Here is a 25,795-nt window from a genome sequence, read left to right on the forward strand (position 1 = left end):
ACACACACACACACACACACACACACACACACACACACCTCAAAATGAGCTAACGTTACGCTAAAAGCGAATTAGCCTTCACCTCAAGCCAGGACTGCGAGCGAGCTGAGCTGCAGTTTATATTTCTAGAAGGTCAACGGGCTCATAGTGATGTTACTAGTAGTTGACTGGGAGGTGTTTATTATCATTTGGGGAGATTCCGCTGCCTGATGCTTACCTGCTAAACGCTAAGCGCTGACTACATGCGCTCTGAATACGCACTGCTGATTGGCTGCTACCGCTCTGTTTGTAACCAATCTGATGGTTGTGTGGGTGGGACAATGCTGGGTGCTGTGTCGAGTACTGACAGAAACTGAGGCAGAAGGAAGCGCAGGCGGCTACTTAATATGTTCGTGTGGAAACTCGTTCGGTACACCTCCGAACCGAACCGAAACCCCCGTACCGAAACGTTTCAATACAAATACACGTACCGTTACACCCCGTGTGTGTGTGTGTGTGTGTGTGTGTGTGTGTGTGTGTGTGTATATATGTATGAACAAACAAAATATATATATATTTTTTTACATAAGCTGCAAAAAAATATATTTAAATGAAATTTAAAAACTGGCAGAATTTTACAGCAAAAGCAGTGTTTCTTTTTACAGCATATAAAGAAATTGAATAAATGGAATGGAAAAACAATACCACTGTTTTTAGCGGTAACAGTCAAGCAACAGAGCTGCCAGTTTTTTGTTTAGTTTTTTTTACCGTAAAATCTTGTTTTTTTTGTTTGTTTTTTAATGTTTTAGTGTCCTACTGTATATGGAAAAAAACAGTACCAAAGTTTGTTTTACGGTAAAAAAAACTCAGTCGGCGGAATTTAACCGTAAAATCTATTGTCAATTTTACAGTCTACAATTTGATTGATAATTTGTTTTGAAATCATAAGTCAAGCAGATATTTAAGTACAGTATTTATCTTTAACAAAACATATTTTTGGAATACATAATATATTTAGATTTTGATAATATTGAATTTTAAAAGATATACATTTGCATGCAGGACATGATTTCTAATGTCTAAAGGGAAAGAACAAATATATTTAGTAAAAAAAGATTATGCATTTTATTAACGCATATTATTTTCAGGCTTGCACGGGCCACACAAAATAATGTGGCGGGCCAGATATGGCCCCCGGGCCTTGAGTTTGACACTTTTGGTGTCAATCGTAACACAGCACAAATGCATTTTTTATTGATATCCATTACATGTTTATTGGGATATACAGTACAGGCCAAAAGTTTGGACACACCTTCTCCTCATTCAATGCGTTTTCTTTATTTTCATGACTATTTACATTGTAGATTGTCACTGAAGGCATCACAACTATGAATGAACACATGTGGAGTTATGTACTTAACAAAAAAAGGTGAAAATAACTGAAAACATGTTTTATATTCTATTTTTTTCCAAAATAGCCACCCTTTGCTCTGATTACTGCTTTGCACACTCTTGGCATTTTCTTGATGAGCTTCAAGCACACCTGTGAAGTGAAAACCACTACCTCTTGAAGCTCATCGAGAGAATGCCAAGAGTGTGCAAAAAAGTAATCAGAGCAAAGGGTGGCTATTTTGAAGAAACTAGAATATAAAACATTTTTTCAGGTATTTAACCTTTTTTTCTACTGTGTATTGATATCGTTTGAACTGTGCACAAAACAACAAAAATGAACTCAATCAGAAGCGTTTGGCACAATACTGGTCCGTTTTTGAGTTTTTAGTGCATGACAAGTACATTTTTTTTGTTTTTTTTGCTGTTCCTTTTTAAAATCATATGTCTTATTAGTTGTGAAAGTCCCAGGATTAATTGATTGATTGAAACTTGTATTAGTAGATTGCACAGCACAGTACATATTACGTACAATTGACCACTAAATGGTAACACCCCAATAAGTTTTTCAACTTGTTTAAGTCGGGGTCCACGTTAATCAATTCATGGCAACACAAGACTCGTCTAAATCGTCAACTTTCAATGAGTGTAGTGCTTGTAATTCAGTGGAAAGTCCCTATTATCATAAAGTGAGCAAAGGCAGTGTTTGGTTCCTTTCAACTGCGCCAGTTCCAGTTTGACTTTCGCCGACTGTTCTCTTGTCTGATTTGTGGTTTTGGTTGCTAGGACGACGTCATTGTCTCGGTGCATAGGGGGGGTTGAAATTGACCCGGTCTGCTCCTTGTTCCCGTCTTTTCCATTTGACCACAGAGCTCTGGACTGCCCCTCCCCGCCTCCTTCACGCTCATGATGGCTCAGCTGACCCTCTGATAGATCACGCTGTGGTTTTAGGGGACGCCTGGTAGATTTCCCCTAGCCTGCCATGATGGTTTAATTCAATATGGTGTGACTCGCGTGGAAAGTACTTACTTGAACACCACAAATGTGCACTTTAGTGAACATTCATTGCCTGAACTAGCTTTGGTGTCAAATTATGCTGTTGTTAGAGTAGCATTAGCATGTCGGCTAAAACGTGACTACACACACACACACACACACACACACACACACACACACACACACACACACACACACACTGGTCATCATTTGGAATGGGGACCAAGTTTTTGATCATCACTTGTGGGGACCACCATTTCTACAGGCTGTGGAGGCATTAAAAAAATTACCGAAGTCGCACCGGCCAAAAATGCATAATAAAGAAGGAAAAAACATATATACGTCGCACTCGAGTATGAGTCGCATTTTTTGGGGAAATGTATTTGATAAAATCCAACACCAAGAATAGACATTTGAAAGGCAATTTAAAATGTGTAAAGAATAGTGAACAACAGGCTGAATAAGTGTACGTTATATGAGGCATAAATAACCAACTGGTATGTTAACCTCACATATTATGGTAAGAGTCATTCAAATAACTATAACACATAGAACATGCTATACGTTTACCAAACAATCCGTCACTCCTGATCGCTAAATCCCGTGAAATCTTCTTCCTCGTTGTCGCTCCTGGTATGCGCCGCTAGCGTCCTTTCTTTCTGCTGCTCGATCGCCATTTTCTGCTGCATATTTCACTATGTCCAGCTTGTAATCTGCAGTATATGATTTCCTTTTCGGTGCCATTTTTGTTCAGCCCTTCTCAGTTTAAAAAAAAATAAAAAAAAATCCATTTTAATAGCTAAGGCAATAGCATATAGCAGTTAGCATCCCATGACCCACAATGCACTTCTGCCATGACCCTCCCCCACCGAATTCTTATTGGTTGACGTGTGTGTGACGATTGCTGACATTTGCTTCGTCTCTTCCGTGAATTAGATAAATAATATTATTTGATATTTTACGGTAATGTGTTAATAATTTCACACATAAGTCACTCTGGAGTATAAGTCGTACCCACGGCCAAACTATGAAAAAAAACTGCAACTTATAATCCGAAAAATACGGAAGTTTGGCTGAGTCCGCTCTCAGTGCTGCTGGAGTGATTGCCAAGTGCCGAAATGCGGAGAGCCTGCTGAGTCGGCAACCGGGCGTGACGTCACGCGCAACCAAGGTACCGTAACATCGCACCGTTGGATTTTACCTGAATTGGTGCCCCGTAGGACTAGCAGGTTTCAGTCGGGGCCAAAAAAGTATTGGATTTCAGTGTTTCCCATAAACTGCCAAGATACCTGTGGCGGTGGGGGCGTGGTTATGGGCGTGGTCACCATGACATAATCGAGTAATTTGCATAATTTACTACAATATGATTTTCTCTAAAAAGGCTAAAAAAATGTATACTTACTAATTAATAATAACAGTTTTGTTTTAAACGTCCATCCATCCATCCATCCATCCATTTTACAATATAATTACAACACTTTATGTACATATTTATATACAGATTTGAACAATAAGTTATTCACTGAAATATATTTATTAATTGTGGTTCTTACAAAAAATATATCTTATAAAATATAAAAGCTAAAATGTCTCTTAAAGCTCTGCCCCTTTTAATTAGTGCATATTAAATAATTTAACTTTAGCCTACTACTACAACCATATTATTTACCAGCAATATAAAGTGAAACAGAGGCAGAGGTGTCCTGCCACAGTCAGTTAACAAATAAACAGAAAACAGTAGTGGTCAAATACAAATAAGGCAACAAGAGAAGTATCCTACAGCCTATATGGGCATCTACATCAACTATATGATTTGCCTGAAAAGCTGGACAGGACAAAAAAAAAATTTAAATTTTTTTTTTATTTTTTATTTTTTTTAATTTGTGGCGGACGTAATTCTTTCGTGGCGGGCCGCCACAAATAAATGAATGTGTGGGAAACACTGGATTTAGTACCAATCCCTAATGATTGCACGAAGGAGCAAAAACTGCCCAGTCGGCATTTATAGCATTGATGAGTTGACCGTAAACAGTATGACGAATATAACACACATCACTTTAACGCTGACAGCTGAGCGTAGATTAAGCTGATGGGTACAGACCACACCAATGCAGCTCTTGCCATTTAACTAATAAAAGAAAATACATCAGAAGGTTGCCTACAGCCGCAGCTGTTAATGCAAATTTTTGGGAGGGAGAACGTTATTGTAGACTAATAGTGTTTGTTTCCAACCCCTTCAGGTATCCGATACAGCACAGACGTGTCTGTGGACGAGGTGAAAGCTTTGGCCTCTCTGATGACCTACAAGTGTGCTGTTGTTGGTAAGTGGCTGGACAGAAGTATTGGGACTGTGTAGCCTCCATTAAAATGCTCTCTCAGTAGTTGGGCAAGATGCATTGATTTTTAGTTTCTCGATCTGAACAAGTCTCCTAAGCGGATATGTTCTCTGTAACAGATGTGCCGTTTGGAGGAGCCAAGGCCGGAGTGAAGATCAACACCAAGAATTACTCTGTGAGTAAGCAGCACTACACGGAAGATGGTAGCGAGGAAAAAATGAATTTCAAGAGACGTGTTGGTCATGAAGTATGAGACAATTACAAGCTGCCCTTGAAACTCCCGTCATGCTTCAGAGGCTGCTCTCTCCTTTCATGCGTGCTCCACCCTTACGCAAATGTCACCAAAACCAGTATTTCCTGTGGGAAGCTGGCAGTCATGATGGAGGGCAAGCAAATAGAGCGGACCTGGGCAAAATGCGGCCCATTAAGATTTTCAATCCGGCCCGCTGGACGTTCTACATAATTTTTTTTAGACCTACAACATCAAAACTGTCGCCACCATTATGATGTGCAGTGTTGTTTTTAAATGACCATAAGTCTTGAACTATAGAAAGTAGGGCTGTGAATCTTTGGGTGTCCCACGATACGATTTAATATCGATTCTTGGGGTCACGATTTGATTCATAATCGATTTTTTTCGATTCAACGCGATTCTCGATTCAAAAAACGATATTTTCCAGATTCAAAACGATTCTCTATTCATTGAATACATAGATTTCAGCAGGATCTACCCCAGTCTGCTGACATGCAAGCAGAGTAGTAGATTTTTGTATAAAGCTTTTATAATTGTAAAGAACAATGTTTTATCAACTGATTGCAATAATGTACATTTGTTTTAAATGAACCAAAAATATGACTTATTTTATCTTTGTGAAAATATTGGACACAGTGTGTTGTCAAGCTTATGAGATGCGATGCAAGTGTAAGCCACTGTCACACTATTGTTCTTTTTTAAAATTTTTATAAATGTCTAATGATAATGTCAATGAGGGATTTATAATCACTGCTATGTTGAAATTGTAACTAATATTGATACTGTTGTTGATAATATTCATTTTTGTTTCACTACTTTTGGTTTGTTCCGTGTCGTGTTTGTGTCTCCTCTCAATTGCTCTGTTTATTGCAGTTCTGAGTGTTGCTGGGTCGGGTTTGCTTTTGGAATTGGATTGCATGGTTATGGTATTGCTGTGTATTGTTTTGTTGGATTGATTAATTAAAAAAATTAAATTAAAAGCAAAAAAATTTAAATACATTTAAAAAAAATAAATAATCGATTTTAAAAAAATGAGAATCGATTCTGAAATCTGCACTTTTGAGTGTTATAGGAGTTATTACAGTAATCTACGTCAGTGGTCCCCAACCACCGGTCCAGGGACCGGCAACGGTCCGTGACGCATTTGCTACCAGGCCGCACAGAGACATTAAATAATTTATAACCGACCGCATTTTCTCCTACTTAACTTTGGCCATACACACCAATAAGCTTGTCCATAGATGTATTATAAATCTCGCCATTTGCTATATTTGTTACATCTTTGTTACAAGGGACAATGCACATTAATAAACATCAAATGTAAAAGTGCCAAATCGTAGCCAAAAGCTAGGTTCCATCTGCAGCCCGCTGCAGGTTGATGACCTAAGACCAGGGCAGATCAGGAACAAAGTGACCATAGTATGTAAAGATGGAAAAGTGCTAAATTGTTGCATATAATAATTGTGCTGAAGGAAAAAAAAATACACAAGTCCTTTGGTCTAGTAAGTTAAAGTGCTGGTATTATTGCACATTGTCCTCTTACATATGTACCGGTAGTTAGAAAAAACGGATGTATTTACGCATGGAAAATTGGACCACAAAAACGAACACTAGTGTATTTATGTATGAAATATTGCACAAAATATGAAAACAGAACTTTTAGAGTGGAAATAGTCATCCACAGAAATCTATTGGAACTAATGTCAAGTATTTCTAGCTTTCTTATACTGTATACCCATGCTCTTGTCCTTTTAAATGTGATGTATCACCTATAACCCATCAGATACTAAAGCAAAAAAAAAAGCCCACTACTAGCAAAAATGAGCAAAAAACAAAAGTCTATTGAGAGCTTTTTTGCAAAGGGAAAAGGCCGAGGCCTCCCACTAATTGAATGGTATGGTGAGTTTTTTCATGTATTCATTTTTCATGCACTTATTTGCTATATCTTTCTGCCACACGTGGAAGGCCGATCCGTGAAAATAATGCCTACATTAAACTGGTCCCTGGTGCAAAAAAAGTTGGGGACCCCTGATGTACATCACAGCAGCTCAGACGAGGAACAAAACAGAGTGGGCGGGGTTTGTTTTCAGAGGAGCCAGCCCCAAACGCATGTGTCAGGAACAGATGCGGAAGCACATTTTTACAACACATTTCTGCTTAAAAATTATGTTAATCATATTTTAGGTGTTTATTACCCCTTTGCATTCATATTTTTCTGTTTGTTACATTTTTGTTGTGTTTTGCTTGATTGTAAAAGATGTCTATCGAGGAGCTGGTCAGAGAAGTAAAAGTTGTTAATATTCAGTGTTTTATTGTTCATAGTTAAAATTGTGAATCCCACTTTCTTGATTTTAATGTACATATTGGGTGTCCCATTCACTAAAAAAACTGTAAAATTCTGTTTTATTGAGGTGGTCTGTCATAACTTTTTTAGAATTCTATTGGACATCGTGACTTTTGGTATTGGCGTTCCTGAAAAAAGGGACCCAAACACACACACTGTACAGATTTTTAAAGCAAAATGTGTATATATAATTTATACACACATAGGGCTGGGCGATATGGCCTTTTTTATTATCTCAATATTTTTAGGCCATGTCAAGATATACGATATATATCGCAATATTTTGCCTTAGCCTTGAATGAACACTTGATGCATATAATCACAGCAGTATGATGATTGTATGTGTCTACATTAAAACATTCTTCTTCATACTGCATTAATATATGCTACTTTTAAACTTTCATGCAGAGAGGGAAATCACAACTAAGTCAATTTAGCAAAAGTGTATTTATTAAACAGCTATTAAGCAGTGGCACAAACATTCATGTCATTTCAAAACAGAAAGTGCAAGATTGTCAGAGACATTTTAAAACAAGCTATTAGCACACTTTTGTGCATGATGTCACTAAGATGACAAAGCAAAACAACACTAAATTAAAGTGCACTTTTTGTACAGAACAATAGTTTAAAACAAATAAAGTGCACTTTTGTGCATGATGTCACAAGATATTTCAATAGCTGTCAAATAAAAATGAGCTACATAATAGGAAATCAAATCGCTATGTGGTAGGTTACTGCGGACGTAATCTCCTTCTGTTGTTGACTATTTTTTTCATACGATGTTGATGTGGATTGTTGGTGTGGCACAGAACGGAGATGTTGACATGCGGAGTAAGCACTCTTCATTCTCTAGCGAGTGACTTTTCAAATGATGCTACATATTAGCAGAAATGCTACTTTTTGTAGCAACGCTTTTTCCCCACACTTGACAAATTACGGTTGTCTGTTCGACATATTCCCACTTGAAGCCAAACCACCGCCAGACGATGGACCCCCTGCTGGTTTTCTTCGGAATTAATTCTTCCTTCATTTGTTACCAGATTCGCTCCTTCTTTGTCTCGTATTACCACTCGCACCACAGCTAACGTTACCCATGCCGCTACCTCTCTGCTCCGCGAGGGCGTATGCTCACGTGACGTTTGTAAGAAGGTGCGCTTGTTTAAGTCTCTAAGAAGGAGAGACTAGAAAGAGTGAGAAGAGCATGTAGTGTAATGTCCGCAGCTAAAAGCAACTGCGTGAGAACGTATACTCCAATATCACCATATAGTCATTTTCTATATCGCACTGAGACAAACCCACGATATATCAAGTATATCGATATATCGCCCAGCCCTATACACACATACACATTGGCCCCCCCAGACACATTTTTCTCTCAATGTGGCCCCTGAGTCAAAATATTTGCCCAGCTCTGAAATAGAGGATGGTTCGGTCCGACCTGAGCGACACAAACGATTTGAAAACGCCCTCTTTTGACTTTTCATATTCTTGTCATCCTGCAGGATAACGAGCTGGAGAAGATCACCAGGAGATTCACCATCGAGCTGGCCAAGAAGGGCTTCATCGGTGAGGCTCCGCCCCCTCCCCTTTTTTGGAGTGTTTCTGTGTACACCGTTATAGAAGCCGGTGTCTTACACTAATAAACCCCAGACAGCTAAGTATTACACTGACAGTGTGCAGGGATACAGAAGTGGAGTGGAACCTTGATTTACAAACTTAATCGGTTCTTAAACATGGCTCGTAAATCGAAAAGTGAAGCAGAGTTCCCCTTAAGAATGTAAATATGAATCTTTGGTTCTTGCCCCAACAAGATACTATTTTAGTAAAAAGATACACACTTTGAAGACACTGTAATGTGCAATATATCTAACAAACATAACAAGGTGGTAATGGAACAACAATCTCTTTATTATCAGAATAAAACAACAATGGCAAGCTAAACTGCCAACGCACACACAAGTCCCTTTGGTGCTTTCAAAAATGCTAAAAACCAACTAGAGGTGGGAATATTTGGTCACCTCACGATTCGATTACAATTCAGGAGCTACGATTAGATAAAAATAGATTATTGATGCAACTTTAATTTATGTATATTGATGCTGTTTTACATTTCGTTTCACTAAATAAGCGTTTATCACTTGCAACTTTTAAAAAATCAATTCAGGAGCTACGTTTCTATTAAAAATAGATTATTGATGCATCTTAAAGGCCTACTGAAATGATTTTTTTTTATTTAAACGGGGATAGCAGATCTATTCTATGTGTCATACTTGATCATTTCGCGATATTGCCATATTTTTGCTGAAAGGATTTAGTATAGAACAACGACGATAAAGATTGCAACTTTTGGTATCTGATAAAAAAAGGCTTGCACCTACCGGAAGTAGCGTGACGTAGTCAGTTGAACATATACGCAAAGTTCCCTATTGTTTACAATGATGGCCGCATGAAGTGAGAGAGATTCGGACCGAGAAAGCGACAATTTCCCCATTAATTTGAGCGAGGATGAAAGATTTGTGGATGAGTAAAGTGCAAGTGAAGGACTAGTGGGGAGTTGAAGCTATTCAGATAGGGAAGATGCTGTGAGAGCCGGGGGTGACCTGATATTCAGCTGGGAATGACTACAACAGTAAATAAACACAAGACATATATATACTCTATTAGCCACAACACAACCAGGCTTATATTTAACATGCCACAAATTAATCCTGCATAAAAACACCTGCGTGTTTGTTACGCTAGCTCCTAGCTCCTCTGCTAGCTCCTAGCTCCATAGAACACGCCAATACAATTCAAACACCTGATCAACACACACAATCACTCAGCCCAAAAGACCGTTCACCTAACCCAAGGTTCATAAAGCTTATATATTTTTAAAAAGTTACGTACGTGACGCGCACATACGGTCAAGCTATCAAATGTTTAGCAGCCAAGGCTGCATACTCACGGTACCTGATATTCAGCTGGGAATGACTACAACAGTAAATAAACACAAGACATATATATACTCTATTAGCCACAACACAACCAGGCTTATATTTAATATGCCACAAATTAATCCTGCATAAAAACACCTGCGTGTTTGTTATGCTAGCTCCTAGCTCCTATGCTAGCTCCTAGCTCCATAGAACACGCCAATACAATTCAAACACCTGATCAACACACACACTCACTCAGCCCAAAAGACCGTTCACCTAACCCAAGGTTCATAAAGCTTATATATTTAAAAAAAAGTTACGTACATACGCAAAAAAAAGTTGCGCACATACGGTCAAGCGATCAAATGTTTAGAAGCCAAAGCTGCATACTCACAGTAGCACGTCTGCGTCTTTGTCATCCAAATCAAAGTAATCCTGGTAAGAGTCTGTGTTGTCCCAGTTCTCTACAGGCGTCTGTGTATCGAAGTCAAAAGTCCTCCTGGTTAGAGTCTCTGTTATCCGAGTTCTTCCATCTTGACTGCATCTTTCGGGAATGTAAACAAAGAAGCGCCGGCTGTGTACTGTTGTGGCTGACTACGTTCGAAAAATACGTCCATTTCGCACCGACAACTTTCTTCTTTGCTTGCTCAGCTTCCTTCTCCATAATGCAATGAACATGATTGCAACAGATTCACGAACACAGATGTCCAGAATACTGTGGAATTATGAAATGAAAACAGAGCTTTTTCGTATTGGCTTCAATGTGGAAGGCATACCCGTGTTCGCCGGTCTACGTCACGCGCATACGTCATCCTCAGAGGCGTTTCGAACCGGAAGTTTAGCGGCAAATTTAAAATGTCACTTTATAAGTTAACCCGGCCGTATTGGCATGTGTTATAATGTTAAGATTTCATCATTGATGTATAAACTATCAGACTGCGTGGTCGGTAGTAGTGGGTTTCAGTAGGCCTTTAAATGTATGTATATTGAGGCAGTTTTACATTTTGTTGGACTAAATAAGCATTTATCACTTGCAACTTTTAAAAATGGTGCATTTTTAATAAGAAGTTCCCATGACATTTATTAACTTAATAGAAATGTGTGCAAAACTGGAGCTCAAGTGCCCTAAAATAAAGGAGCTGGTGGGATCTCTCTGCTGCGGTCAGCCAAATTTTAAAACTGTCTGCATTACTTTATTTACAATAAATAAATCGATTACTGACATTTACTAATCGATTTTATAATCGTCCATATCCGAATCAATTATTTCTCCCACCTCTACAACCAACCGTACTGCTACAATAAATTAAAAAGGTAAAACTTTTTTTTACTGTAAATCTAAGTCCACAGCAATTTCCTCCTTCCAGCTGTTTTTTTTTGCCTTTTTGGGACCTATATTGAGTAACGAAATCGACAAAACTTGCTGAATGGTGAGAACAGAAATACACTGAAGCACTGAGAAGGGGCGACAGGGTAATGGACTGTGTAAACAGGACGTGACGTAGGAGGCTCCACCTCTCCAAAACGGCCATGCCCCGTGTGTACTGTACTGCGCAGGAAGTGAACTCATCAAAATGGCAGCGCCCTAAGGCTTATAGCGGCACACTAAATGAATGAATGAATGTTTGAGACATGGTTTGCACAAAGAGGCACATTTGGCTAGATCTAAAAGTTCGTAAAACAAAATGTTTGCAAAAAGAGGGGTTTGGAAATGTAGGTGCCACTGCACCAGCATTATCAAAAAGTCCATGCAAGATCAAAATTGTCATCTATCACAGCTCCTTTTGCCCCCCAAAAAAGAAAAAAAATGAGGGATGTCATAAATAACTCACGCAGTAGTATAACAATCATGTATATACGCAGATTATTCATGAAATGTATTTGAACTTGAACCGGATAGTTACCTTAAAGGTGGTAACTATTATCTATGTGTTAATAATTTCACACATAAATCGCTCCTGAGTATAAGTCGCACCCTCGGCCAAACTATGAAAAAAACTGGGACTTATAGTCATAAAAATACGGTACAATATATTTGTCTCCCAGTATGTGCGCACTCACTAGTCATGATTCTCTGGGCTGCACTCTCGTGGAGGCGCTCGACACGCTTCCACACCTCACTTTTTTTACAGCGGTAGTAATCACACACAGTTACCGTGCTTGTGGAGGTGTCCTGCATGACGAGATCGCCGCTCCCGCTCGTATTTTATTGAGTAAACACTTCCTGTCTTTTACTTTTTGATGCGTCAGGGATTTGGAAAGTAGGTTGTGCAAAATCTATTAGTGGGGCCGGGGAATCACTGGCTCTGAAAAGCTGGCACGTTTTTAAATGGCTGCCATTATTTCAAGCAGCCAGCAGGCAAAGTAAAACACACTCACTCACACAGAGGCATGCGATCCATCATTGCTCAGACTGCGCACCTCCCCCACCTCGTTCCAGCAACCTCGCCTCTTGTTTTTGGACCGTGCTCTGGAACAGTTTTTTGATCATAGAGTTGTTGAAATGGTTTAGAATCCTCTTGATGTATTATCTTCATACATGTGGATCTGCTGTTTCTAACCATCTAAACGTTATCTCCCCCACCCCCGACCAGGACCCGGCATCGACGTCCCGGCTCCAGACATGAGCACAGGCGAGCGGGAAATGTCGTGGATCGCCGACACGTACGCCAACACCATCGCGCACACTGTGAGTTCTCCACACATAAGCACTTCGACTCAGACTCTCTCTTTTTTTTTTTTTTGCCCCTTTTTTCATAAACACGAAGTGGAAGGAGTGAGTCACTCGCTACCACGAGTTTCCTGCCTCTCCCTTCCCGCCAGAGCAAACATTCCGCTCTCTCTCTCTCGTTTTCTCCAAAGCAGCTTTGTTCTCCTCTCATCACAAGTTCATCAGACATCAATAATGCACTAAATAGGCAAACACTCGCTTAAAGGCCGACTGAAATGCGATTTTCTTATTTAAACGGGGATAGCAGGTCCATTCTATGTGTCATACTTGATCATTTCGCGATGTTGCCATATTTTTGCTGAAAGGATTTAGTAGAGAACATCGACGATAAAGTTTGCAACTTTTGGTCGCTGATAAAAAAAAGCCTTGCCTATACCGGAAGTAGCAGACGATATGCGCGTGACGTCACATCCGCACATTGTTTACGATCATGGCTACCAGCAGCGAGAGCGATTCGGACCGAGAAAGCGACGATTTCCCCATTAATTTAAATGAGGATGAAAGATTCGTGGATGAGGAAAGTGAGAGTGAAGGACTAAAGGGCAGTGGGAGCGATTCAGATGCTGTGAGAGGCGGGTGGGACCTGATATTCAGCTGGGAATGACTAAAACAGTAAATAAACACAAGACATATATATACTCTATTAGCCACAACACAACCAGGCTTATATTTAATATGCCACAAATTAATCCCGCATAACAAACACCTCCCCCCTCCCGTCCATATAACCCGCCAATACAACTCAAACACCCGCACAACACACTCAATCCCACAGCCCAAAGTACCGTTCACCTCCGCAAAGTTCATACAGCACATATATTTCCCCAAAGTTACGTACGTGACATGCACATAGCGGCACGCACGTACGGGCAAGCGATCAAATGTTTAGAAGCCGCAGCTGCGTACTCACGGTACCGCGTCTGCGTATCCAACTCAAAGTCCTCCTGGTAAGAGTCTCTGTTGTCCCAGTTCTCCACAGGCCAATGGTAAAGCTTGACTGTCATCTTTCGGGAATGTAAACAATGAAACACCAGCTGTGTTATCCGGCACAACAGTCAGGGGGTGCATTCTACGGCGGGGGTGCGTTATCCGGCACAACACCTGCCGCTAATACACCGCTTCCCACCTACAGCTTTCTTCTTTGCTGTCTCCATTGTTCATTGAACAAATTGCAAAAGATTCACCAACACAGATGTCCAGAATACTGTGGAATTTTGCGATGAAAACAGACGACTTAATAGCTGGCCACCATGCTGTCCCAAAATGTCATCTACAATCCGTGACGTCACGCGCAGGAGTCATCATACCGAGACGTTTTCAGCAGGATGTTTCGTGCGAAATTTAAAATTGCACTTTAGTAAGCTAACCCGGCCGTATTGGCATGTGTTGCAATGTTAAGATTTCATCATTGATATATAAACTATCAGACTGCGTGGTCGCTAGTAGTGGCTTTCAGTAGGCCTTTAATTAATTAATTTAACTTCTTAAGGCCCAAACTGTTTGTTTACATACTTTTTTTTCTATCTCTTTGCTATTTGGGCTTATTGGATCCTATTTAGAATAAAAACTAAGAATCATCTTTTGATATGATGTACTTAGTCCATAAGTACACAAACGTGTACTTAATGTTTAGTGACATGCTAATTCTTATTTTTACACTTTTTTTTCCCCAAATTCCATTGTATATTATATTCTTCTGACACCACCAGATGGCAGTATAAGTGTCCACATAAGGGCCATAAGACCCCAATTCAGTAGTGTACACAATTTTGGAAATAAGAGCTAAAAGGTGCTGTCCACGCATGTGGCCACTAAGCCTTTAGAGCAGTGGTTCTTAACCTGGGTTTGGTGAGTCGGCTCAGGGGTTCGGCAGAGGTCAAGACACACCCGACTCATCGTGTAAATAAAAACTTCTCCCTATCGGCGTATTACGGATACGGCAACAGCTGACTGATTTGCAGGTGTGTCATTTGTTGTGAGTTTATGCACTGTGTTGGTTTTGTTGTTTGAACAAGGTGATGTTCATGCACGCTTCATTTTGTGCACCAGTAAGAAAACATGGTAACACTTTAGTATGGGGAACATATTGTATTTTTTACCTTTTTGAGACCTCCGAAAAATGCCTACCTCTTTAGGATCACCCTTTCTAGATATATAAAGATTTGTATTTACAACATTAATAATATATACAAACTATGTAAATATAAATAAGCTTGTTGTGAAAAATTAGTTGGAATTTCACAAGAAAAACTTAAAATTTTGGCAGTATTATAATAAAAGTCGTAGTTTTACTCAACGCAAGTCAAAATGTTACGAGAAAAACTGAACATTTGTGCGATATAATGATGAAAGTTGGAATTTTACTCAATAACAGTGGCAATTTTACAAGAAAAGCTTAACATTTTGGCAATTTTATGAAGTCATACTTTTACTCGACAAAAGTCACAATTTTATAAGAAAACTTGAAAAATGTTGGCAATATTATAATAATAATAATTGGAATTTCACTTGGCAAAATTATGACAAAAGTCATAATTTTACTCACAATATTTCACTATTTTACAAGAACACCAATAAAATTGGCAATATTGTGATAAAAGTCTGAATTTTATGACAAGTGTCACTATTTTACATGAAAAAGTAACAATTTTACATGAAAAAGTAATTATTTTAGGAGAAAATATTGCAAAATAGTAACATATTGGCTCTTAACTAGTCATTATTAAGTACTTATTAATGCCTTATTTGGCATGGCCTTATTATAACCCTAACCCTCTAACCCTGGCCCTAACCAAATAACTCTAAATTAAGTCTTTGTTACTTAGAATATGTTCCCCATACTAAAGTGTTACCAAAAACATATAACTTTGTCTTGAATTTGAAAAAAAACACCACATTTTATTTTTCACTAAAGAAGGGTTGGGTGAATGCGCACATGAAACTGGTGGGGTTCGGTACCTCCAACAAGGTTAAGAACCACTGCTTTAGAGGTTGCCGTTTGTTGGCCACAACATTAGGTACACCTGCACATTCTGTTGGATTGACAAACTACAACCGCCATAATAAACATTTAATGATTAAATGCTCCAATTAACACGGAAGTCTCCTCCTGTGGCTGTAGAAAACCAGTTTTTTTAATTTGCTCCACAAAATGGCGCTAGCTACAGCAGAAAAAGTCTGTAATGTGCAGACGTACCTAATGAATTGTTCCTCATTTCGCTCCTCTCTCCCGTCATGTGTTCTGTCGGTCCAGATACCCTCGGCAGGCCGTTTGGAATGTTTCACACATTCCTGCTGGGGTATCTTGAGAGTAGAGCATTGTGGGTAGTGTGGAGTGACGCCGGGTCAGCCGAGCAAATGACCTCCGGAGTCGGATGTTTGTAACTCAAGCAGGGTGCAGTATCGCTCATGAACTCTGGGGTCATTGGGTTAGTATTGCTTTATTGAAGGGGTTGTTTGAGGCCCAAACTTTTCCACGATAGAGGGACCTTGGGCCCACTCAAATATTACCACTGAATTAGTGATACTATTATTTTATATATATTATATTATTATTGTTGATTTTAACGTATTCAATAATTTGATCTAATCTACCGTATTTTTCGGACTATAAGTCGCAGTTTTTTGCTCTGTAACCAAAGGTGATGGCTGTTTACGACCCCCGTCCCTTAGAAACAGCTGTTGCCATGTAATCAGGCAAAATCCAAATAAAAGAGGAGGCGTACAATCTTTCGTCAGAGCGTGGTGAGACTGTGCAAAGAGTACAGTCCAGACGTCTCTCCTCAATTGAGCCAAATTTAATTCTGTCTCTGTTTAATTCCTTGCTTCTTGTCTTGTTTAATAGATGTCATCAGTGTTTGAACCTGACAGTTTACTAATGTCCTTTTTGTCTTTGTCTCAACAGGACATCAACGCGCACGCCTGCGTGACGGGAAAGCCCATCAGCCAGGGCGGCATCCACGGCCGCATCTCGGCCACCGGCCGCGGAGTCTTCCACGGCATCGAGAACTTCATCAACGAGGCGTCCTACATGAGCATGCTGGGCCTGACGCCCGGCTTCAAGGACAAGACCTTCATCGTCCAGGTCAGAACATTTGACGGCGGTGCAAGTGTGTCTTTTAACTTTTAGTGTACGTGTGTGTCCTCACATTGTGGGAGGATTTACAATTGGGTGAAATGATGGAGGGTTCAGAAGCAATCAGGGTCGTGCCATCTGTTGGAAGCTGGCTGTGATGTCATCGTAGCAAGAAGAGCTTTCTCTAATTGTAGAAAAAGAAGTGATGTTTTCTGAAAAAGGAAGCACAGCGTTTCCATTTTTAGCCTCGCACAAGCGTTATAGCAATCTCAAAGCGGCACGTTTTCATTCGTCACACAGTTTTTAGTGATTTTCTGTTTAATGAAAATGATAGGAAGCGCTCACAGCAGATGATTGATGGTGTCTGGGATCAAAAAGATAATCCCTCGGTGTCGTGTGCGGATTAGATCTTCTTGCAGAGAATTAAGCGCCTTCTTCATCTCAGACAATAGGGCTTGAAAGTGTGACGCAGGGCTGTACGCTTAGCTTGTTCGCGTGTAGCACCGTTGCTACTAAATGAAAAAAATGAGTAGTACATCAAATGTTTTGTAGCACAGATGAGGTTTAGGAGTAATATTCAATGTCTTAGATATTACAATTTCATTATTGACACTCAAACACATGTGCACATATACATATAAACTAGGGCTGTCAAAGTTAACGTTATAATGTGTTATCTATAAGTTCTAGAGATGTCTGATAATGTTTTTTTGCCGATATTCCGATATTGTCCAACTCTTAATTACCGATTCCGATATCAACTGATACAGATATATACAGTCGTGGAATGAACACATTATTATGCCTAATTTTGTTGTGATGCCCCGCTGGATGCATTAAACAATGTAACAAGGTTTTCCAAAATAAATCAACTCAAGTTGTGGAAAAAAATGCCAACATGGCACTGCCATATTTATTATTGAAGTCACAAAGTGCATTGTTTTTTTTAACATGCCTCAAAACAGCAGCTTGGAATTTGGGACATGCTCTCCCTGAGAGAGCATGAGGAGGTTTAGGTGGGGGAGGGGGGTGCAGGGGGTGTATATTGTAGCGTCCCGGAAGAGTTAGTGCTGCAAGGGGTTCTGGGTATAGAACATCCGCACCGTAACACAACATAAACACAACAGAACAAATACCCAGAACCCCTTGCAGTACTAACTCTTCCGGGACGCTACAATATACACCCCCCCGCCCACCTCGACCCCCTCATGCTCTCTCAGGGAGAGCATGTCCCAAATTCCAAGCTGCTATTTTGAGGCATGTTAAAAAAAATAATGCACTTTGTGACTTCAATAATAAATATGGCAGTGCCATGTTGGCATTTTTTTCCATAACTTGAGTTGATTTATTTTGGAAAACCTTGTTACATTGTTTAATGCATCCAGCGGAGCATCACAACAAAATTAGGCATAATAATGTGTTAATTCCACGACTGTATATATCGGCATCGGTTGATATTGGAATCGGTAATTAAGAGTTGGACAATATTGAAATATCGGATATCCGCAAAAAAGCCATTATCTGACATCTCTAATAATTACTTTTGAGAACTTTCAACAGTACCTTGATGGTGATAACCGTGACATGAAATCTTCATGTTGTAACATCCCTACTCCTAATATTACATAATCTAGCTGGAATTTATGTTGATTATTTATTTATATGGAACAAAGAGTTCCACGTGTGTCCACAAGGGGGCGCCAGAGTGACAGAGGTGTTACAACTGTGTATGTGTGCACCGCAGGGTTTTGGTAACGTGGGTCTGCACTCCATGAGGTACCTGCACAGGTACGGAGCCAAGTGCGTGGGCGTGGGCGAGATCGACGGCTCCATCTACAACCCAGACGGCATCGACCCCAAGCAGCTGGAGGACTACAAGCTGGTATAGCCCTGTATTATTTCCCGCCCCTGTGTTGCCATGACGACCCACCCGACCGCACTCAAAAGTGTCGTGTGACTTTTCCACAGCAACACGGCACCATCGTGGGCTTCCCAGGTGCCAAGCCTTACGACGCCAACATCCTGGAAGCCGACTGCCACATCCTGATCCCGGCCGCCGGGGAGAAGCAGCTGACGCGTCACAACGCCCCCAAAATCAAGGCTAAGGTGAATGGAAGGTTTACCTTTGCTGGAACACCTTTGAGGGCAACGCCCCTCTGACTGGCTGACTCACGGCGACATAAGCACTTGCTAAGATAACCGAAACGAGACATAAAGAGCAGGCGATGATGAATTTTTAAATTTTTTTATAAATTGCTTTGAGTAAATATGGCTATACTTTTATTTTGAAGCTTACTTTGCCCCAAACAGGAAGTCAGTGTGCATGTTTTAATTCTGTTTCCCGCTGCTTAGCGATAATGAAATGGACCCCTTTTTAAATTTTTTTAACTAACAGTAACTTCACATTTTTAGTCGCTATAAGTGGTATAACATGTGTGTTGACGTCGACTTAAGTCAGCCCTTTTTTTTAGTATTTATAACACTCAATCTCAAGGCCAAAGCAAAAACCTTGAAATAATATGCGTCAAAGTACTTTATCTTTTTATTTCCATTTTGACAGAAAAAAAAAAGCGCACCAAATTTTATCACACATTTTAAACCTGTTTTTTGTCAAAATGAAGACAAATACTTTCAGTGTTTCCCCCAGAATTTTTTTTAGTTAAGGTGGTGACTCTCCAGGGGGAGGGGACCGGGGAAGGGGGTGGGCGGGTGTAAGGATTGATGTAACTCGGCCTGTCGCCATCACGTCTCCACCTCGTCGCTGCCACCACAGCCTGGGGGGCAATAGACTACAGACTGTGGTGAAGTAGGCCGGCTTCGTCGCGTGAAGAAGCCTACAACTTTTGGTTGTGGTTTCCGCTCCACTTGTTGAATGGTGATATACGATTAATATCTCAATATTTTTTTCCAGAAAGTAAAAACAAAACAGTCCTAGTTACCTGAGATACTAAGTACGTCATTATTATGACTTAGTAATTTACTAAGTCAAAATAATGACAAAATTATGGCTTACTAAGTCAAAATAATGACTTACTGCAGGGATCCTCAACAGGCGGACTGCGGTCCATGTCCGGACCCAGCACGAATTATAGTAAAAAAAAAAACAACCTTATAATTATTATAAAAAAATATAATAATTGTATTTATCTTTGAGTTATCGCTAGCGCAAGTCAACGTTCCTTGTTGTTTTTAGTCAAATATCTCCACGTTTCGTTTACACTTCTCCGTGAGAGAACGCCACTCTGATTGGCTGCGGAATCAGCCAATCAGAGTATGGGTTGTCATCTCTATCACAACGACGCGCTGAAAGGCTGTTACCACCTGGGTCACACAGCGTTCATGCCACATGCATGGAACCTTTCGCTGCAGGCATACAGTTGTCTCGTATCGCTACTTCGCTTCGCTTCACTCGTCAGTCACTGAATGTCAATCAAATCCCAATGGCATGCTCCAAGTTGGCTCAGGCTGGTAGAAGAAAGGTGGACAGGGAAAACTGACGTTTCAAGGAAGAATGGACAGAGCAATATGTTTTCATCCTACCTACTGCAAGTACCAGACCAATGTGTCTAATATGCAACAGTACTGTTGCTCTGGTGAAAAGTGAAAATCTGAAACGTCACTATCTGAAAGAGCACCGCAAATTTGAAGAGACATTTCCTCATGATTCAGAGCTAAGAAAAAAAGAAATCACGAGGCTGAAAAAGTCATATGAAACATCAAGCAAGATTTGTGTTAAATCTATGACACAACAACAAATAGCAACAGAGTGCTCACTCAGAGTGGCAGGAGTTTTGGGGAAACACAAGAAGACATTCTCTGGTGCAGAAATAATTAAATATTGTTTGACTGAAGTGATGGGTGCCATGTTTGAAGGCAAAGAAAAGGAGGAAATGACATCTAAAATAAATCAAATCCCACTCTCTGATGCCACAGCTACCAGACGTACTGAAATATTTATTTTATTTAAGTTCTTATTTATTTTTGTTTCAAAGAAAATCTTTCATCTATTTTATTGGATATTTATTTTATTTGTGTTAATTTTAAGAAAATGTTAAACTACTACCTACCTCCTGCTACTATATAAGTTTGACCGATAATAAACGGACCCAACCTGTTTCAAAATAACATTTGTGGACCTTCAAGATTTGTACTTGAGGACCCCTGACTTACTGTAAGTAAGTGTTTGCAATAAGGGTTTGAAAAAAAGAGGGGGAACACATGCTGACATATGTTCAACTCATCATGGTTAATTTATGACAGCATTTGGAAGCCTGTAGTTGGGGACCGAATGTCCCTTTGTAATTGTAAGGTTTTATTTCTTTCTTTATTATTATACCACCGCCTCTTTGAGCTGTAATTTGACCCCCTTAACATGCTTCAAAACTCACCAAATTTGACACACACATCAGGACTGGCTAAAATTGCGATCTAATCAAAAAACCAAAACTCAAAATTGTGCTCTAGCGCCCCCTAGGAAGGAAACACGTACAAAATTGCCCGTAACTTCCAGTAGGAATGTCGTAGAGACATGAAACAAAAACCTCAATGTAGGTCTCACTTAGACCTTGATTTCATACACTGACATCCTTCAGCAAAAATCAACAGGAAGTTTGCAATTCCCCCTTCAAAACAAAAGTTTTGTAAAAAGAGTCACCTTTGCCTCTTTGAGCTGTAATTTGACCCCTTAACATGCTTCAAAACTCACCAAACTGGACACACACTTCAGGACTGGCGAAAATTGCGATCTAATCAAAAAACCAAACCCCAAAACTCAAAATTGCGCTCTAGCGCCCCCTAGGAATAAAACACAGACAAAGCTGCTCCTAGGAAGAAAACACAGACAAAACTGCCTGTAACTCCCAGTAGGAATGTCGTAGAGACATGAAACAAAAACCTCTATGTAGGTCTCACTTAGACCTACATTTCATTTATTGACAACCCCCAAAAATCAACAGGAAGTTTGCAATTCCCCTTCAAAACAAAAGTTTAGTAAAAACAGTCACCTCTTTTCAAACATGATCTCCTCTGAGCGCGTTTGTCGTGTCGGCTTCAAACTAGCACAGGAGAGAGATTGAACCCTTCTGATTAAAAGTTAATGAAAGAGTTTTAATTACTGCTCCGGTTTGGATTTTATGTGCCGTCAAAGTCGGTCCCGTCCATTGCTGCTTGTAGCTTTAATTGATTTTTATTATGTAAATGTTATATTTTTATCAACATGTGATAGCAGGGAACCTGCCATTCAAAACTAAGCTGCTACATTACTAATGATTAATGTAACTATAGCTGAAAAAATAGTACAATAGCAATAGGAGAGACTATTCCTCCCTGAACACCATGGAGTTCATGTAGGCTTTATGATGCGGTTACATTATTATATCAACTATCAGAGACAGAAACTCTTCATTTAACATAATGTCCTTTTTTGCTGCTTCAACACAGCTCAATCAACACACAAAAAGGTCAAGTGGAATTACTTAGTTGTTAACTGTAGGTCAATAATGCTTGTCTTTCTCTCAGACAGACAGGGCTTTGCTGTCCGTAACACACGCACACACACACCGCACAGTGAGCTAACGTTACGCTAAAAGCTAATTAGCCTTCACCTCAAGGACTGCGAGCGAGCTGAGCTGCCGCTTATGTTTCTAGAAGGTCAACGGGCTCATAGTGATGTTACTGGTAGTTGACTTGAAAGTGTTTATTACAATTTGGGGAGAGTCCGCTGCATTATGCTCACCTGCTAAACAACTTTCTGCTCACTCCACTGTCTCTCCTCTCTGCCTGCCTCTGTCGTGAGCACTGACTCCATGCGCTCTGAATACTCACTGCTGATTGGCTGTTACCGCTCTGCGTGTAACCAATCAGATGGTTGTGTGGGTGGGACATAGCTGGGTGCTGCAGAGACGTACTGACAGAACTAAGCGGAGCAGCTTGTTAAGACTTTAGTTTAGGCGGTGGCTCTTTGTTGTTAAGGCGGCCGCCTTAACAACAAAGCGCTGCGGGAAACCCTGACTTTGATATCCGCTTGACATATGATTTCCCAAAGCAAGTTACCCATAAAATTGTATAGAAGAACTTTAACACGACCGACGTGTGAACCTTTTTGTCCGCCGCAGATCATCGCTGAGGGCGCCAACGGTCCGACGACCCCCGACGCCGACAAGGTGTTTCTGGCCAACAAAGTCATGGTCATCCCGGTGAGACTCCCCACTGAGAAGGCAATAAGCCACGTAAAAGTACAAGCGCACGTCTGACGCTGGCTCCCCCTGCAGGACATGTACCTCAACGCCGGCGGCGTGACGGTGTCTTATTTCGAGTGGCTGAAGAATCTCAACCACGTCAGCTACGGACGCCTGACCTTCAAATACGAGCGAGACTCCAACTACCACCTGCTCAGTGAGTACAAGACCAGGTCCCCCGCGGACGCGGCCCTTTTTTGCCGCCGCCCTTAAAACGTCTCTGCCCGCCTTCTAGTGTCCGTGCAGGAGAGTCTGGAGAGGAAGTTCGGCAAGCAGGGAGGACCCATCCCCGTCGTGCCCACCGCCGACTTCCAGGCCAGGGTCGCTGTAAGTAACTTCAAACTAACGTACCACTGATTTACCGCACAGCTTTTGGTCACATGACTGCTAAGCTTTGACGTGTGGTGCAGGGTGCCTCTGAGAAGGACATCGTTCACTCTGGTCTGGCCTACACCATGGAGAGATCTGCCAGGGTAAGATGATGTCATCATAAGTATGCTTTATTGATCACACAAAGGGAAGCAATAATAATAGCTTACATTTATATTGCGTCAAATTTTGACCTAAAACACTTTTTTTCATGTATCCTATGGGTAAAAAGAAACCTAATAGAAAAAAGAAAAAGCAATGAAAAATATTTTCTTTTTGTTTTGTTTACACTTTGCTCAATTCTAGCATAATGTCAAACATTGTTTGGCTCCAGTAACAGCAGTGGTACACTGTCGCCCTCTAGTGGTACTCAGAACCAGTGCAGATTTTTTTAAAAAGAAAAATAGAATTAAATGCATAAAATACATACCAGTACATTTTTTAATAAAATACACGGTAAACTATAAAAATGTATGTATACTACCATCTGGTGGTACTCAGGAACACTGCACATTGGTTTTTTTATATTTAAAAAAAATAATAATAGAATTAGGATAAATAAATGTGCATTTTTACAAAACATTTTTAAATACAATTTTAAATCAAATAAAATACACGGTAAAATACAAATAAAAATGATTGCATGTATACTACCATCTGGTGGCACTAAGGAACAATGCAAATTGTTTTTTTTAATTTTAATTTTATTTTTTCTTATTTAAAAAATTGAATTAGTAAATGTACATTTTAAAAATATAATGTAATAAAATACACGGTAAAATAAAATAAATGATTGCATGTATACTACCATCTGGTGGTACTCAGGAACAATGCAGATTGTTTTAATTTGAATTTTTTTTTTTCTTATTTAAAAAATGTAATTATTAAATGTACATTTTAAAAATAAAATGTAATAAAATACACGGTAAAATAAAAATGATTGCATGTATACTACCATCTGGTGGTACTAAGGAACAATGCAAATTGTTTTTTTATTTTAATTTTGTTTTTTCTCATTTAAAAATTTAATTATGTAATAAAATATATTGTAAAATTTAAAACAATGAGTGTATGTATAGTGTATACACATTTCTACACACCATAAACTAAAGATGCAGTACAAGCCAAATACATGAGGTGGTTCTATAAAAAACAAGAACTTGAGAAGCTGTACAGTTATCTATGAAGTAATGACATTTTTTTTTAATCAAACAATTAAAATTTATGAGCACACAAGAGTAAGTAAATACATTTTAATTCTAAAGCTCTTTTCACAGATAAAAATCACAAAGGTGACTTAAAACTATTAGAGTACCGTGAATTGATTAACGTGGACAAGTTGAAAAACTTATTGGGGTGTTACCATTTAGTGGTCAATTGTACGGAATATGTACTGTACTGTGCAATCTACTAATACAAGTTTCAATCAATCAATCAATCAATCAAACTAGTACCGAGAATTGGTCTCTTATCGGTTCAAGTGTGAATGCGACCCCTCCCTAATATTTTGACTTCTTTTCAAGTTTTTTGCAAAAATGTCGACGTTTGTGTTGACTCGCTCCCTCTGCAGCAAATCATGCGCACGGCCGCCAAGTACAACCTGGGCCTGGACCTGCGGACGGCCGCCTACGTCAACGCCATCGAGAAGGTTTTCAAGGTCTACAACGAGGCCGGGCTCACCTTCACATAAGCACGCTTACTTAACTTCCCGGTCACCCTCATAGTCGTCTGCCCCCTCCACAACATATCACAGCGTCTGCGGCCCTGCTGCTCTTTGCTTAGATCGCTTGAAAAACAACAACAAAGTAGACGCTGCCTCCTCGCCTTGTAATAAACCTTCTTTGTTTCCCGCGTAGAAACAGCAAGTTCGAACAAACATGTCCGTCATGTCCTATTTTCATGTTTTTTTGTGAGTGTGTGGTTTTGAGCCCACAACACTGCAGATGCCTTAAAGATTAAAAGGAACTTATCATTTTGTCATAAGAAAAAAAAAATCATTATTTTAATTTTTTTTTTTGAGTTACACACGCAGCTTTTTATTTTACATTTTTTCCTCCTGCTGGCAAAGGAAGCGGACCTGGTTGGTGCCTTTGCTCTACCAGCCCCCCATATACTGTACCCTGTTTTAACCGTCCACTTCCTCATCTTGAAATGAAGTCAATTACCTTT

The 25,795-nt window shown here is 39.8% G+C and overlaps 1 protein-coding gene across 1 annotated transcript in view; it reads left to right on the forward strand.

Moving 5' to 3' along the window:
- The window catches only part of LOC133655345 (glutamate dehydrogenase, mitochondrial), a 31,401-nt gene extending 5,752 nt beyond the window's left edge, over window positions 1-25,649 (forward strand). The window contains exons 2-13 of the mRNA XM_062055409.1: window positions 4,605-4,685; window positions 4,820-4,875; window positions 8,800-8,863; window positions 12,810-12,904; window positions 16,851-17,030; window positions 18,766-18,903; window positions 18,990-19,127; window positions 23,135-23,215; window positions 23,291-23,414; window positions 23,493-23,584; window positions 23,668-23,730; window positions 25,197-25,649. Of these exons, the coding sequence (XP_061911393.1) occupies window positions 4,605-4,685; window positions 4,820-4,875; window positions 8,800-8,863; window positions 12,810-12,904; window positions 16,851-17,030; window positions 18,766-18,903; window positions 18,990-19,127; window positions 23,135-23,215; window positions 23,291-23,414; window positions 23,493-23,584; window positions 23,668-23,730; window positions 25,197-25,316 (1,232 nt within the window). The 3' untranslated portion in view covers window positions 25,317-25,649. The remainder of the gene's footprint in view (window positions 1-4,604; window positions 4,686-4,819; window positions 4,876-8,799; window positions 8,864-12,809; window positions 12,905-16,850; window positions 17,031-18,765; window positions 18,904-18,989; window positions 19,128-23,134; window positions 23,216-23,290; window positions 23,415-23,492; window positions 23,585-23,667; window positions 23,731-25,196) is intronic.
- Window positions 25,650-25,795: the final 146 nt, after the last annotated feature.

This window comes from Entelurus aequoreus, linkage group LG08 (genome assembly GCF_033978785.1).
Source record: "Entelurus aequoreus isolate RoL-2023_Sb linkage group LG08, RoL_Eaeq_v1.1, whole genome shotgun sequence".
In the NCBI taxonomy this organism is placed as follows: domain Eukaryota; kingdom Metazoa; phylum Chordata; class Actinopteri; order Syngnathiformes; family Syngnathidae; genus Entelurus; species Entelurus aequoreus.